The 15,160-nt window shown below is 43.5% G+C and overlaps 1 protein-coding gene across 2 annotated transcripts in view; it reads left to right on the forward strand.

Annotated features, from left to right (window-relative positions):
- Positions 1–15,160, forward strand: part of LOC140364359 (enhancer of polycomb homolog 1-like) — a 43,569-nt gene that overhangs the window by 25,223 nt on the left and 3,186 nt on the right. The window contains exons 9-13 of one of the 2 annotated variants that reach the window (XM_072450454.1): positions 808–956; positions 4,343–4,701; positions 9,858–9,985; positions 11,720–11,861; positions 14,455–14,756. In XM_072450454.1, the coding sequence (XP_072306555.1) occupies positions 808–956; positions 4,343–4,701; positions 9,858–9,985; positions 11,720–11,861; positions 14,455–14,741 (1,065 nt within the window). In that variant the 3' untranslated portion in view covers positions 14,742–14,756. The remainder of the gene's footprint in view (positions 1–807; positions 957–4,342; positions 4,702–9,857; positions 9,986–11,719; positions 11,862–14,454; positions 14,757–15,160) is intronic. The other variant, XM_072450453.1, reaches the window with a different exon arrangement.

Genomic DNA, 15,160 nt, shown 5'->3' on the forward strand with positions numbered 1-15,160 from the left:
AAACGCGGTACGGCGCCGGCCGGTGGGCGGGGCCGGAGCCGGGGCCGGAGCCGGGGGGCGGGGCCGGAGCCGGGGGACTCAGAGCCAAAACACATCGCAACGGCACGACGAAAACACTCAATCCAGCCGAATAAAGTCAAAACAAGTTAATTTAAAGCGATTCCAGTGCGTGTCCCGATCGTTCGTGAAGTTCCTCTTTCATATAAACGTGTACCGACGACACGCCGTACTTTAGCGCGGCCGGAGGGCGCGGGGGGGCTGGTGGGCTCGCTCGGAGCTAGCTCACGTCACAACAACACAACGAACGCTCAAATCCAGCCGAAAAAAGTCAAGAACAGTTTGAATTAAAAAACTATTCCAGCGCGTGTCCCTATCGTGCAGTAAAATAAAAAAAATATACTAACTATTTACAAAATATAGGAGATAAAGCACAATAAGTGTGAGAAAGAAGAGAGAGCGTTTACACCGGGCTGCCAGCTGTACCAGCGCCTTATGACGTAATGATATGTTACTGTAGGTTCATATCACACATAATCTGAACCAGACTAATTCAATTAATTACTGAAATTACCCCCAAGTTTAACACTAATAAACGGTTAAACCTCAGAACAGAAACGAAAAATCAAATAACACGCCGGACTCCACTTTAAACACTGTGAACTATTACTTTGAAACAATTTGTCTGTCATTGTCCATTTGGTGATGGAAAATGGGCCAAATTTCCTGTATTAAAAAGCGATTATGTATAAATCTCCTTGTTTAAGTTCAAAAGTCGTGCAAAGTTCTAATTGTCGTCTTGCGTTTCAGTCGAGACCAGAGCAGAGCGGGAACTGGCCCTGGATGAGCCCGGCAGAGGGAGGACTCGGTGATCCTCGTTTCCGATTCTGCCTGACGTCCCTGAACGTGCCGCGGCGATGCGTGGGTCTGGCCCGGCGTCGAGCGGGGCGAGGCGGCAGGTACGCCTTCACACTGCCTTTACACCGCCCTTCACACCGCCTTTACATCGCCTTCACACTGCCTTTACACCGCCTTTACACCGCCTTTACACCGCCTTTACACCGCCTTCACACCGCCTTCACACCGCCTTCACACCGCCTTCACACCGCCTTCACACCGCCTTCACACCGCCTTCACACCGCCTTCACACCGCCTTCACACCGCTTTTACACTCGCTTTATACGGTTCTTCCTTTGTCACAGCAGCTCAAAAGTACATTATTAACACTGATGATCATTTAATGGCAATGTTTTGTTCTTTAAAGCTTTATCAACCAATTTCAGATACTCTTTTTGATACATAGTAGTTGAAGAAAGTTGGATTTTAAGTTGATCACAATCAATCAAATCACTTAAGCTTTAATTCAGATTCAATGGCGATCATAAAGAACATTTTATTGCAACATAGACTATTGAAATAACTACTTAAGTAATAGAATAAACTGCTCATAGACTTAACTGTGCAACGTGCTGAGAAGAGAGGTTTATTTACAACAAAATGACCAAGAAACATGTGAATTCTGCATATATTTGTTAATGTACTCTGAAGATATCCCTCATAGTGTCTTTTATCTTTATCTAAGTCAAATATAGTAAAAATTGCATGTTACACTGAAAGAATAATCACCAAATTGATGTATTTTTACAAAAAAAATGTAAGGTTTAATGGAGGTTTTGCCCAAAAGTTGAGCATAAAAAATGGCTTGTTGGTCTCATTTTGTGCCCATTTTGGTCTCTTAATGCTGCATTGTACTTTTTCCGATGATTGGTTTGCTACCTGCATTTTTATGTCGCACTGTGGAATATTCCAGGCAAAACGATAACCTCTCCATGACCACTGAACATGATTTGAACCTTTTGGCTGCACGTTGTGTTCTCTCTCGTCGCAAATCTGATATTGATTCTCGTTCACTACACGTTGGCAGGTCCAATATTTGCTCGGCAGCTAAACAAATCCCAAAATGTAGATGCTGGATATTAATGCTGCCAGTTTTCCCTCTGCTCCGGGGAAGCGGGCCAAGACCAGGTTGTTCACCGCTCTGGCTCGGTCCCAGGTACGCTTTTGGCAGCTCCCGCGTGTTATAAATACCAGAGCGAGCAACACGACAATCCTATTCTGGAGGTGTGTTCGCAGCGGTTTGTAAATCGGGCCGCTGCGGCGTCGAGGGCCAAAAGCACGTGTGAAGCGTTGTTGGCGATTACACGGATGAATGAGTAACGCCCGGGTTCTGGAGCAGAGTGCCAGGGACCTGCTCCTCCCACTCGCTGTGCAAATGTATCGGGCCCAAACGTGAAGTAAACAGGACGTGGATCCACCTCAGGGCAGCGGGGCACAGAAGAGAAGTTATAGATTATATCAGATGTTTGTGGGTTATTTTAGTTTGTCCAGGACCTTGTACAAATTCCCTCATCTCGTAAAGAAAAAGATGATTAAAGAAAGAGAAACTATTGCATGTTAGTGGTTTAGATACTCCTACTTTTCACCTGCAGACGCACAATTAAATACTTTGAACACGATTGCAATGTAAACACTCATTATCCTTTAGAAGTGCAGTTAAATAAATAATAAAATTACACAATTTAAATACATTTGAGGGTTTCCCAATTATTATTACCGTATTTTCCGGACTATAAATCGCACCTTTTTTCCTAGTTTTGGCCGGGGTGCGACTTATACTTATATTATACTTATATACTCAAGCCTTGAAATAATTATTTTTACGTCCCTGTCAACTTGACTGGTACCGATCATTTGGTACCTGTCATGGCTAATTCTGAATCGGTCACAAGGAAAGGAAAACAGAATAACATAATTAACGAAAAATGAACTTTTATTAACATGTCTCTTTATCACTTACAGGCTGAGAAATAGATTTTCAAAGTCCCTGGCCCCCTACCTAAAAAAGTTAGGGGCCCCCCAGCAATTTCAGGGGCCCACAAGCGCGCGCGGCATCGCGGCGTCATAAGAACAAGATAAATGTGTTGTTTTAAACCTGGTTATTAGCATGTCAAACAATTTAAAGTACTTTTATCTGTTATTTGATATGAAGAGCACAAATACTGAATTCCTATAAACCAGAGATCATGATCTTTAATACTGTTTAATTTGATCTAATAATGTTTCTTAGATACAAAATAAATACTGTTTACAGCATTTGACACAAGGAGATCTTGTGGAATATATGAAATCACAGCCTAAAAAATAAACTACTAACATATATACATTGCCCCGATGCTAACAACTCCAAAGGGGGCGGGGCCCTTGGATACTTCCACATTGACATTGTCCCTAATGTGCAAAATTACAGCTTTTGTTACAAACAACTTTAAAAAGACTGAATTGCGAACTGAGGAGATTGACGCTCGCCAACCTCGATATCACTTGTGGCGCAAAATTAGACCGGGCATTTCCGAGTACAACCGAACGCAGCGGCTAATCAGATGCCCGCTTTCATCGACATTAGATCACGGACACCGCTCGGCCAATGAGAAGCGAGAAGACTGCCAAGTGGCATGTCTGTCTAAACGAAACTTGCGATGGAAATGCCCGCGCACATGCGCTCCGCTGCCTTCCTTCGCTGTATAACTACAGCAATAATCGTGGTCTGTAGTACAGCGCGCCAGAGTGTGTGCAGAGGAATCGCTTTAGGCATGTTCACCGCGCTGTTTTTGCCTATTAAAAATATATATTACGGCGAAAAATTTGCGTCGGTCATTGTGTCCGGAACCTTGAGTTTGGAGTCGGTCAAAACTGATTTCTGCGCCGGTCATTGACCGTGTCCGGCCCGTTATTTTGAGGCTTGTATACTTGTACTCCGGAGCGACATATGTGATATTATTTGTTATTTTCATAATTGCCAATCGTATTTCATACTCCAGTGCAAGCTTTTTTGTTTTTTTCTTCTATTATATGTTTTTTGGCTGAAAAATACAGTATTATTTTTTTCAGGCCTAAAACATTGCCCTTCCCTAGATTATTGTAACAGATTTGCAGGTTTATTTATTTAGCAGATCACAGCTGTTTGAAAACTGTATGTTAATGTAACCGTTTATGGTGAAAAGTATTAGATTTCACAATTAAAAGCCATTTTTTTTTTAGCAGTAATTATTTCTAGAGTCTGAATTAATCTCATTGTCTACTGGATTATCGTTACATTTTCACTTTTTCTAAACCGTACATTGTAATCTAAATAATTCTGCACTAATTTAGCCCCAAATGCTGCTTCTACAATACACATTATGGGGGGAGTTTTATGCCTGTTATTTTTCCTGCTCAGATTTGAATTCAAAGTTGTTAAAATGTTTGTTCTGACGCCTAAACTCTGTGAATAATCCCTTTTCTCCAGGATCTTGTTGGACCGCGCACACTCAGACGTGGACCCTGGACTAGACCTGGACCCGGTCTCTCCTCTTCCGGACTCTCCTCTTCTTCACAAAAGCAGTACCTCAGACCTCAACCACACTTCGGACCTCAGTGCGCCGCTCGCTCCCTCGGCCAAAACGCCCGTGGACCTCAGCCAGATCCTTTTGAACATTAAGTCCTGCCGCTGGAGGCACTTCAGACCACGGACAGTATCCCAGCATGCACCGGGGTCGGGGGGCCTGTGTCGCAGTGGATTTAGGGATTTAAGCCGGTCTGTGTCGGGACTAACGCGGACTCTATCAGCTCAGACCAGGACCGGACCGGGGCAAGTTCCAGTCCACGGTGAGTCTCCAGATACTTTCTTCTTCTATGGGTTTATTTTCTCTCATTTGTCTCTTATTGCTTTGTTTTTTGGAGCGGAGTTGGTGAGGTTTATCCTGTTTTACTTTTGCAGTCGGAGTGCATTTAGTTATGGATTAACTTGGATATCTTGATGATAGACATTTGACATTTGAATAGTTTGGATCTGATTTGCGATGCGTTCATGTGTTGTGGTGATGCGTCCAATGGCTACTGTATGTTTTGATGACTTAAAGGAATAATGGGCCATTTGAGAACTCGGGTGGAAGTGCACATGCCACTCCCACGTGTGGACTGATACAACACACACGTGCGTTTGTTTATTAGCGCAACGGATCGCATCGCATCTCTCGTAGATTTCCGTCTTCTGAGACGCTCGAACAGTCTTTCTCCGTCTAGATCCATGCGCTTAGACACGTGGAAAGTGCTGCTCTCATGGGAACGAGCTGCACATGGCTGTAGGTGATCGGTAGGTGCGTTCTATGATTGATACGTGAAAATAAGACTCAGATTTGTGTACTGTACTTTTCGGCCTGTACAGCTCCTGAATAGAAGCAGCTCCAACGAAATTCACAAAGAAACAAGAAATTGTCCATATACGGGCCACACCAGTCAATAAGCCGCACGTCACACTTGGGTGCTGAATGTCACACGCTGGTTGTCTTTTAAACCAGGGGCAGCCGACCATGGATGGGTCTAATTAAACTAGTTTCTAATTAACTAACCCATGAATTGGATTGTAGTAAAACACACAGCGTTTTGAAGCTTAAAATATAGAAAACACAATGTGTCCCCTGACATCATCTTCTTTGACAGTGTGTCAAACGCTTGCACTTCCTGCTTGAGTGCCCCCCGGTGGCCATTAACCAGTCAAATGTATAAATTAGACTCACTATTGTGATGGCCGCAGGGTTCAAGGCGTGTGGAAAAGGTAGCGGCTTAAAGTCTGAAAGGTACGATATCTAGGTCTCTATCATCAACATAATCAGACCCTAGAGGCCACATTATCACTTTGGGGGCTTAAACGCCACAGCTTGTTTTGGAGGTCGTGACTGAAGAACTGCATTACAAGACTGCTGAATGAAGCTTCTGTAAATGCTGTTTTAATACACCGTTTAGTCCTGATTTATGAACACACCTCTGGTACATAAATGGTCATGTTGTAAAGTCAAAGTTGTTTGGGGGCTCCCGCACACTCTCTGGTGGCACAATTGTGTATTGCACATGTGTCTATTGGACCGGGCAAGTAAAGCACGGCAGTAAAATGACTGTTAGTGACAGTTCAGTGGTCAATCGGTCAGCTCACCATGAACACCTGGTTTAATCACTCGCATGTAACTTGATCATCTACAACAATCGACCGTGTGTGATGATGCGTTCAGGTGCGCAGTGTTCCAGTGCTGTTTGGGTCCTGTATAGTTCCAGTGCTGTTTGGGTCCTGTATAGTTCCAGTGCTGTTTGGGTCCTGTATAGTTCCAGTGCTGTTTGGGTCCTGTATAGTTCCAGTGCTGTTTGGGTCCTGTATAGTTCCAGTGCTGTTTGGGTCCTGTATAGTTCCAGTGCTGTTTGGGTCCTGTATAGTTCCAGTGCTGTTTGGGTCCTGTATAGTTCCAGTGCTGTTTGGGTCCTGTATAGTTCCAGTGCTGTTTGGGTCCTGTATAGTTCCAGTGCTGTTTGGGTCCTGTATAGTTCCAGTGCTGTTTGGGTCCTGTATAGTTCCAGTGCTGTTTGGGTCCTGTATAGTTCCAGTGCTGTTTGGGTCCTGTATAGTTCCAGTGCTGTTTGGGTCCTGTATAGTCGGTCTCGCGGTGTGTTCCACTGCTGTGCGTTTGAGCTCGATGGCCCTCAGTCTGGACTCCCACGCTCCTGCTTCATATTAAACTGCATCAGTCCCTCTGCTCCGGCTCCAGGCTCTGATTCAAGCCCTTCACACAGACACAAGAGGAGAAGAAGAGGGGGAGGGGGAGGAGAGCGAGGAGTCCAGACTGTAATAAAGGATGATGAACTTTTGATGAAGACTCTGGACGCTCGATCTTTCACTGCTGTCGCGCCGCTTCTCTCTCTCCATCTCCTCTGGCTGCATGTGGTTATGTTTAGACTTTAAATTAAAATGAATACAGCAATGAACCTTTCTCTGAATCTAAATGAGTTTCTTCTAAATTGAACGATGCTGTAATCGAGCTACACTACTCTTACATCTGTTACGCTGGGCAGACAGTTTGTGTTTTAAAGGGGATTGTGTCTTTAAATTAATTCTGTAGCAACTTTCTTCGACACTAAAATGGAGTTGTCTCTTTTACTTTGGATTAATGGTCCGTATTCCGAGTTCCTCTGCAGAAAAGCCATTTCTTTTTACTTTAAGCTGTATTCTTTGTGTGTTTTCTGCTTCAAACTGAAGTCTTAAGTTATAAATGTGTCCTGAGGTGAAAGTGTGAGCTCTGGATGACTAGTTTTAGCTCTGAATTGCCATAGATTAGACATAAATCTCTCTCACACAGGGCCCAGAAGGACATGTCACTGCTCTGTAAACACTGAACAGGACTAATAAGTATATATAATGTAGATCTGTTCTGTGTAATGGGCAGATATTGAAACTGTAGCTGATATTTGGCACAGATATCGTTTCATGCTCTGTGCGTGTCATGTGTCGTTCCCAGTTTGTCCTTTTTAAAACTGACTCATCGGTAGAACACACACAAAAACAGGCCAATCGGGCTCTAAATATGGCTGTGATGATTACACAATTATGCAACAAAGTGTTTAATGTCCCGGATGAATCACTTTTGTTGTTTTTACAGCAGAGACGAGTTGATTTTAGAAGTTACCGTCTGTAGCGTGTCGTAAACGTGTCTTATAGCTTCTGTCTGATGAAAACCACAGATCATTTCTTGCGTCTGTTGTTGTCTTTTAGCGTGTTATAACCATTAGCGATCGGGTTGAAAAACATCTTAGAAGTTGGATTTGTGTGTAGAAATGCGTTATGTTCTCCACTTGAACGGGCCAAAAAAGTGTAGGAATGTCACGTTTTTACGCCGCTTTGTCTATTTTGGAAAGAGTTTGTGAAGCTGAAGCTGTGTCTGCGTGAGTGAGGTTTACTGCAGATGTGATTACTCCTGTTTTAGTCATTAAAGTGAAACATGTGTCTCTTGGTGAGACTCAGTGGAGCTCAGTCTAGAGACGCCAAGAGAACAAGCAAAACAGAAGCTCTAAATGCAAACGCAACAATCACACGCTTCTCAGAATTTGTACGTTTTGACCGATCGATTTGAAAGGAAACTGCTCTAATCTTTTAATACTAAATGTACTTTTAAGGCTGCAGATATTCACTAATCGTAAACTGGTCGACTATTAAAGAAATGTAACGATTCTGATGATCAAAATATGACTGTTGGCCCAGTTTATGAGTCAGGACGTTGTGCTTATTTTACAGCAGAGTTAACACTTAGATACAGTGAACATTAAGCTGCTCCCAGCTCGCGTGAGTCTAAAGTACGTTGTCCTGTCGACCTCTAATACGTTTGAAGGTGATTACGCTATAAAGTCTTTGGTTTTCACACTTTCTGCTGCGTCGTGATGAGTTGGTGATATTGTCCCAGGCGTTTTGGACGAGCACAAAATTAAAAGTTATAGAAACAATGAGAATAGACTTTCACATGCTCAAGTTTTTTTTTCTACTAAAATGTGCTTTTAGTGTCTTATAAATGAAGTCCAACACATGCAAGTTTCTTCTGCAAAAATGGTCCAACTTTGTCCTTTCTGTTTAGTTTGTTTTCAATATCCACACCTGCTCAAATGAGGATCTTGTGCTGATGCCACTTTCTGTATCGTGGTAAAATTGCATGTTTTAGATTCAATGATGTTATGGCAATGTTTGTATTTTTGTCATTTCTGGGCAAACCAGGGAACAATCTGCAGTTTAGTGAGACACGTCGATATATCAAACTATAACATGTCACAAACTACCACAAAGTAGCATACTCCAGATAAAACTGCTTTTCTAAAAACCATATGATCAAACATGAGCGGCAATAAATGAAATACGAAAGTATTTGAGATTGGATAATGAGTCATTAAAAGTTAAGAATCAACAGGTCGAATCTCATGTTGCTACAAAAGTACAGGAGAAATGATGAGTTCTGTGTAGTCCTCATTCGTCCAGGAGAGTTCCAATGTAAAAGATCCTGTTGCATCATCAGGACTCTGTTTTAGAAAAATCACTCAGACTAGATCCCCAGATTGAGAATGACTCTTTTTCTACAAAAAGCCCCAAAATGTTTGAAATCCTGGTCCCGGGCCTCGTCCTCGTGCCGGGCCTCGTCCTCACTGGAGCGTCTCTTACCAGACGTCCCAAATGTGTCCTTTTTCTACATTATCAACACTGAGCTTGTTTTAATCGTGTGTACTGCTGTCAAAAGTATCAAACATCTGGTACTAAAACAAGTATCAAAACTTAACACTCATTTGAACTTTATACTTGGAAAAAAATCACAAACTGGACAAAATTTGAAGATCATCTTGAAGTATAAGATCACACGATGACAAAACAATGTCATTATCAAAGGTTTATTTTTAATGTGGTATTAAATATTGACATTGAGAACACTAATAGGGCAAAGGGCACATTTTAAACACATTCAGGAGCATGAGAGAGACAGAAATAGGAACTGAAACTAATATAAGAACATACTTTTAAGAACTTTACTAAAGGTCTAAACTAGGTCTGGTGATAAGACAAAAACAAAAACACACATCTTTTTTCCTTTTATAAAATAAACTATAAACGGCTTTCAGTGTGGATTTAATGAACTCAAAAACAGCCTTTAATCATTGCCGTTTAACACAAAGTCAAACATCTGCTTCAAACCACATGCTTTTACTGACTCAGGATCAGCTGTGGGTTAGAAAACTGCATCAGTCAATCGGACACGGCAAAGATCTGCATTAAAGTCACATGTGTCAGTCATCATGTGTCCAGCGTTTGCAGGTTTCATACATCATGAGACGAGATGACATCATGTTTGAAACTGACTTAAATCCTGGACTTCTTTGTGGTTTGACTGAGATTTCCTGCCGCTCGGGTCAGAACGTGCGGCCGCTCAGAGGTCTGTGTTAACCGTTTCCTCCCTTTGCGTCCTCAGTGTTCACAGCAGAGCAGTACCAGCAGCACCAGGAGCAGCTCGCCCTGATGCAGAGACAGCAACTGGAGCAGAGCCAACTCCAGCAGCAGACCCCCGCGCCTGCCTTACCCAAGCCCACCCTCACACAGGTCTGTACAGCACCCAAGCCCTCACACAGGTCTGTACAGCACCCAAGCCCTCACACAGGTCTGTACAGCACCCAAGCCCTCACACAGGTCTGTACAGCACCCAAGCCCTCACACAGGTCTGTACAGCACCCAAGCCCTCACACAGGTCTGTACAGCACCCAAGCCCTCACACAGGTCTGTACAGCACCCAAGCCCTCACACAGGTCTGTACAGCACCCAAGCCCTCACACAGGTCTGTACAGCACCCAAGCCCTCACACAGGTCTGTACAGCACCCAAGCCCTCACACAGGTCTGTACAGCACCCAAGCCCTCACACAGGTCTGTACAGCACCCAAGCCCTCACACAGGTCTGTACAGCACCCAAGCCCTCACACAGGTCTGTACAGCACCCAAGCCCTCACACAGGTCTGTACAGCACCCAAGCCCTCACACAGGTCTGTACAGCACCCAAGCCCTCACACAGGTCTGTACAGCACCCAAGCCCTCACACAGGTCTGTACAGCACCCAAGCCCTCACACAGGTCTGTACAGCACCCAAGCCCTCACACAGGTCTGTACAGCACCCAAGCCCTCACACAGGTCTGTACAGCACCCAAGCCCTCACACAGGTCTGTACAGCACCCAAGCCCTCACACAGGTCTGTACAGCACCCAAGCCCTCACACAGGTCTGTACAGCACCCAAGCCCTCACACAGGTCTGTACAGCACCCAAGCCCTCACACAGGTCTGTACAGCACCCAAGCCCTCACACAGGTCTGTACAGCACCCAAGCCCTCACACAGGTCTGTACAGCACCCAAGCCCTCACACAGGTCTGTACAGCACCCAAGCCCTCACACAGGTCTGTACAGCACCCAAGCCCTCACACAGGTCTGTACAGCACCCAAGCCCTCACACAGGTCTGTACAGCACCCAAGCCCTCACACAGGTCTGTACAGCACCCAAGCCCTCACACAGGTCTGTACAGCACCCAAGCCCTCACACAGGTCTGTACAGCACCCAAGCCCTCACACAGGTCTGTACAGCACCCAAGCCCTCACACAGGTCTGTACAGCACCCAAGCCCTCACACAGGTCAAAATCATTTATTTGTTTGGCTAATCTCACACGATAACCAAACACTGATTGCTGGTGACGTGTTTGAGCAAACAAAAACGTACAATGCAGCGCAAATGTTTAAAAAATCTTTACAAATGCTTCATGTGCTTCATCCAGTTTAGTTTTTGGTGTAAACCTTTTGATTATTGCAGATACGGCTGCAATCGATATATCTATCTTATTATAAAGATATATTATTATTATTATTATTATTATTATTATAATAAATTATATTATAAATAACACATAATATCATATGTAAGTCTCTCCGGAATACAAGTATACATATAAGTATAAGTCGCACCCCGGCCAAAACTATGAAAAAAGACTAGTGAATTTAAGACTAAAATTGACCATAAAGAAGCTAAAGAGATGTGTTTTGATCATCATATTCACAATTACAACTATTCTGGTTTAACTGCTGCTCCGTCTTTCATAAACCTTTTTCTTTTTGTACTTGGAAAGTTCTGGAGTTTGTGTATAGTTCAGAATATTGACATTTGTGTACTTCAGTGTTCGTTTAGAGCTGAAGTTATCCACGGCTAATCTTAGACGCCGGTCGAGCCTGTGACATCGCGTTACGTCAATCGGTTTCACGTTTTCGTCTGATCGCTCCGTCTTCTTCCGTGTCCCTCAGACCAACTCGTCCAAGACCCTGGACCAGGCCTCGGCTCAGTTCGCCGCCTCGGCTTTGGTGTCATCGGACCAGCTCCGGACCTACAAGTCCAAAGACGAGATCGTCCTGAACTCCGGAGTCAACGGCGTCCTCCCCAACGCCGGTCAGTGTCCCCGCTCCGCATCCTAACACGAGATTATGAGCTGCAGAGTGTTTTAAATGTCTCTTAAATTTAAATCACATTCAGTCATTTCAAAACCACCAGGAATCAGCTTTAGACAGGAGTAAAAGCTTGTGGTTTGGAGCAGAGTTCAGACTTTGAGGTATTTTTACATCCATAATATTCCTTTTAAAATGTGATATAATTGGATGGAATAAAAAACAACTGTTAAAAATAAAACGCTGCACTGAAACGTCCTTTTTCATTACGACCAGTCATTTAAAATAAGACCGGCTCAAAGGTCAACGACGACTTCTCTGTAAACTCGAGATTTCACGAGAGCTTCAGAAAGTGTGACTCTTTTTTGTCAGTTAAACGGACTTTAAGATGACAAAACAAGTGACAAACTAATGAGGTTCGACATGTGTGTGGATCATAAGTTTGGATTTTTCTTTCAAAACCGGACGATCTCCAACATTTCTATGAATCTGAAGTCACAACGTCAAATTCTTGAGCATAACTCATTTCTCTAAAGCTTATCGGGCCATTTTGAGCGTTTCTACAATATGTTGCGGTAGAAATTGATGGATGAACGCTTTCACTGTCAGTTTTTCGCCCTCAAAATAAGGCAAGGCAAGTTTATTTGTAGAGCACATTTCATACACAAGGCAATTCAAAGTGCTTCACACAGCAGGAAAAATGCATTCAAATCACAAAGAAATGACAGAAATACAATAAAATTAACTAAATTAAAAATGATCAATCCAACTGATTTTCTAAACTAATAAAATCACAAACAAAAGAGAAGAGTGCAAAGAAAAAATCCTTTCAGTCATATGCGCAGCTAAACAAAACTGTTTTTAGCTTAGATTTGAACATTGTCAGAGTAGAAGCCTGTCTCACATCTTCAGGAAGACTGTTCCAGATTTTAGCTGCATAAAACTGAAACGCAGATTCCCCATGTTTTGTCCTGACTCTGGGCACCAGCAGGAGGCCGGTCCATGTTTAGTCCTGACTCTGGGCACCAGCAGGAGGCCGGTCCCTGAGGTCCTCAGAGTCTGAGATGGTTCATATGGCACTAACATATCCAAGATGTACTTTGGTGCTAGGCCATGGAGAGACTTGTACACAAGCAGAGCTGCTTTAAAGTCTATTCTCTGAGCCACAGGAGCCAGTGCAGAGACCTGAGAACAGGACTAATGTGATCATACTTCCTGGTTCTAGTCAGGACCCGAGCAGCAGCGTTCTGGATGTACTGCAGCTGTTTTACAGCTCGTTTGGAGAGGCCAGTGAGCAGGCCGTTACAGTAGTCTAATCTACTGGAGACAAACGCGTGGATAAGTCTCTCTAAATCTGGTTTTGACAGTATATTTTTGATTTTGGCAATGTTTTTTAGATGGTAAAAAGCTGCTGATGTTATTGATTTGACGTGGCTGTTAAAGTTCAAGTCTGAGTCCATTATTACCCCCAGATTTCTAATTTGGTTTGTAGGTTTTAGAGCGAGAGAATAAACGGCTGCAGAAACACGGAGGAGCGCTTGCATCACAGTGGAATATTGCGGCCGCGTTGCATCAACAAACGAGCGCTCGGCTTTGTAAAAATAGCTCCGTCTGTTGCAGCGAGCGGCTGTTTGTGTTGCGCGAGAAGCCGCTCCAGAGACTGACACTTTTGTCACTAAATCTGTCCTTTAAACGCTGCAATTTGTACGGGATTTTGTCATTGATGTGGATAAAAACGAGACCATGTCACTTCAGTTTCTCTCGAACAACTCGGGCTGTAGCTTTGTGCATTGATTAGTCGACTGAAAAGGGCAAAGTGTGTGAATATTTGAGCAAAACCCACGCTCATGACGACGCGCTCACAGGATTTCATTTAAAAACAAGTTTATGCAGAAAATGTACGAGAAAACAAAGTATTTACTGTAAAAGTGCAGAATAAACTCAAGTCATCCACAAATACTTGTATACTTTATTTTACGGACTATACGTTGCACTGGAGTATGAAATGTGGTTGCAAGTGTGAAAATAAAAAATATCACATACAAGTCGCTCCAGAGTATAAGTATTCAAGTATAAATATAAGTCGCACCCCGGCCAAAACTATGAAAAAAGGTGCGACTTATATTCTGGAAAATACGGTAATAAAAGCCCTATAAATGACCGATTGCTCAGGCTGAATTTTTACTAGCGATGCAAATAGATGGAGAATGTATTAGTTTTTATTCAGCCTTTGCAAAGTTTTGGGAATAAAAGATTATAGTTCTGTTTTTATATTTCATAAAAATCAGTTACTTCATTTTAAACAGTTTTCAGCCGTAAAGCCAACAACAAACAAGAACTATCATGCTAACCGTGCACTTCCTCGTCCTCGGACAATGTATCATTAATAAATAGATGCAGACGGTTGTACTTTGACCCTAAGAGCTGCCGTTACCGTGACAACCGTGGATTATTAGGATGCTATGAATGTGTTGGTGAAAGTGAGCGGTACATTTGGCGGCCTAGTTCTGTTTGAGACTCATGTCCAGTGCCGTTACTCCTCATGTGGCTGATCCAGCTCAAACGCTGACCCTCGTCTCCTTTGTCTCCCCCTGCAGGCGTGTTCAAAGGTCTGCACCTCTCTAGCGCCCCCTCTGCTCCTCCGCCGTTCCTCCAGCCCAACTCCTCCAGCCCGTCGCCGGCCCCCGCTGCGGCCCTGGGGCTCCTGGGTAACGCGGCGCCCTCCACCACTCAGGTCCTGATCGGGAACAACCTGTGTCTGAGCGTCCCGGCGACTCGCCACCTGCCCCGGGCGCTGGCCACCGTCCCCGCCTTAAAACTGTCCGCCTCCGCCAACCTGCCCAAAGTGTCCGGCTCGCAGAGTATGGACATGGCTGCAAGGTGAGCAGCACGGAGCAACGTAAGGATCAGGACTTTACTTCTCTATCTGTAATACGCCATGTTTTACTCCGCTATTTTTATTACAACTATTATTATTACTACTATTATTATTACTATTATTACTACTATTATTCAAGGTGAGCAGCACGGAGCAGCGTAAGGATCAGGACTGGGACAATAAAGGAATATCTTATCTTATCTTACTTCTCTATCTGTAATACGCCATGTTTTACTCCGCTATTTTTATTACAACTCTTATTATTACTACTATTATTATTACTATTATTACTACTATTATTCAAGGTGAGCAGCACGGAGCAGCGTAAGGATCAGGACTTTACTTCTCTATCTGTAATACGCCATGTTTTACTCAGCTATTTTTACTATTACTACTGCTATTATTATTATCATTATTATTACTAC

The sequence above is a fragment of the Eucyclogobius newberryi genome, unplaced genomic scaffold (assembly GCF_026437365.1).
Source record: "Eucyclogobius newberryi isolate DKJ021-1_F unplaced genomic scaffold, fEucNew1.0.hap1 SCAF_18, whole genome shotgun sequence".
Taxonomy (NCBI): Eukaryota; Metazoa; Chordata; class Actinopteri; order Gobiiformes; family Gobiidae; genus Eucyclogobius; species Eucyclogobius newberryi.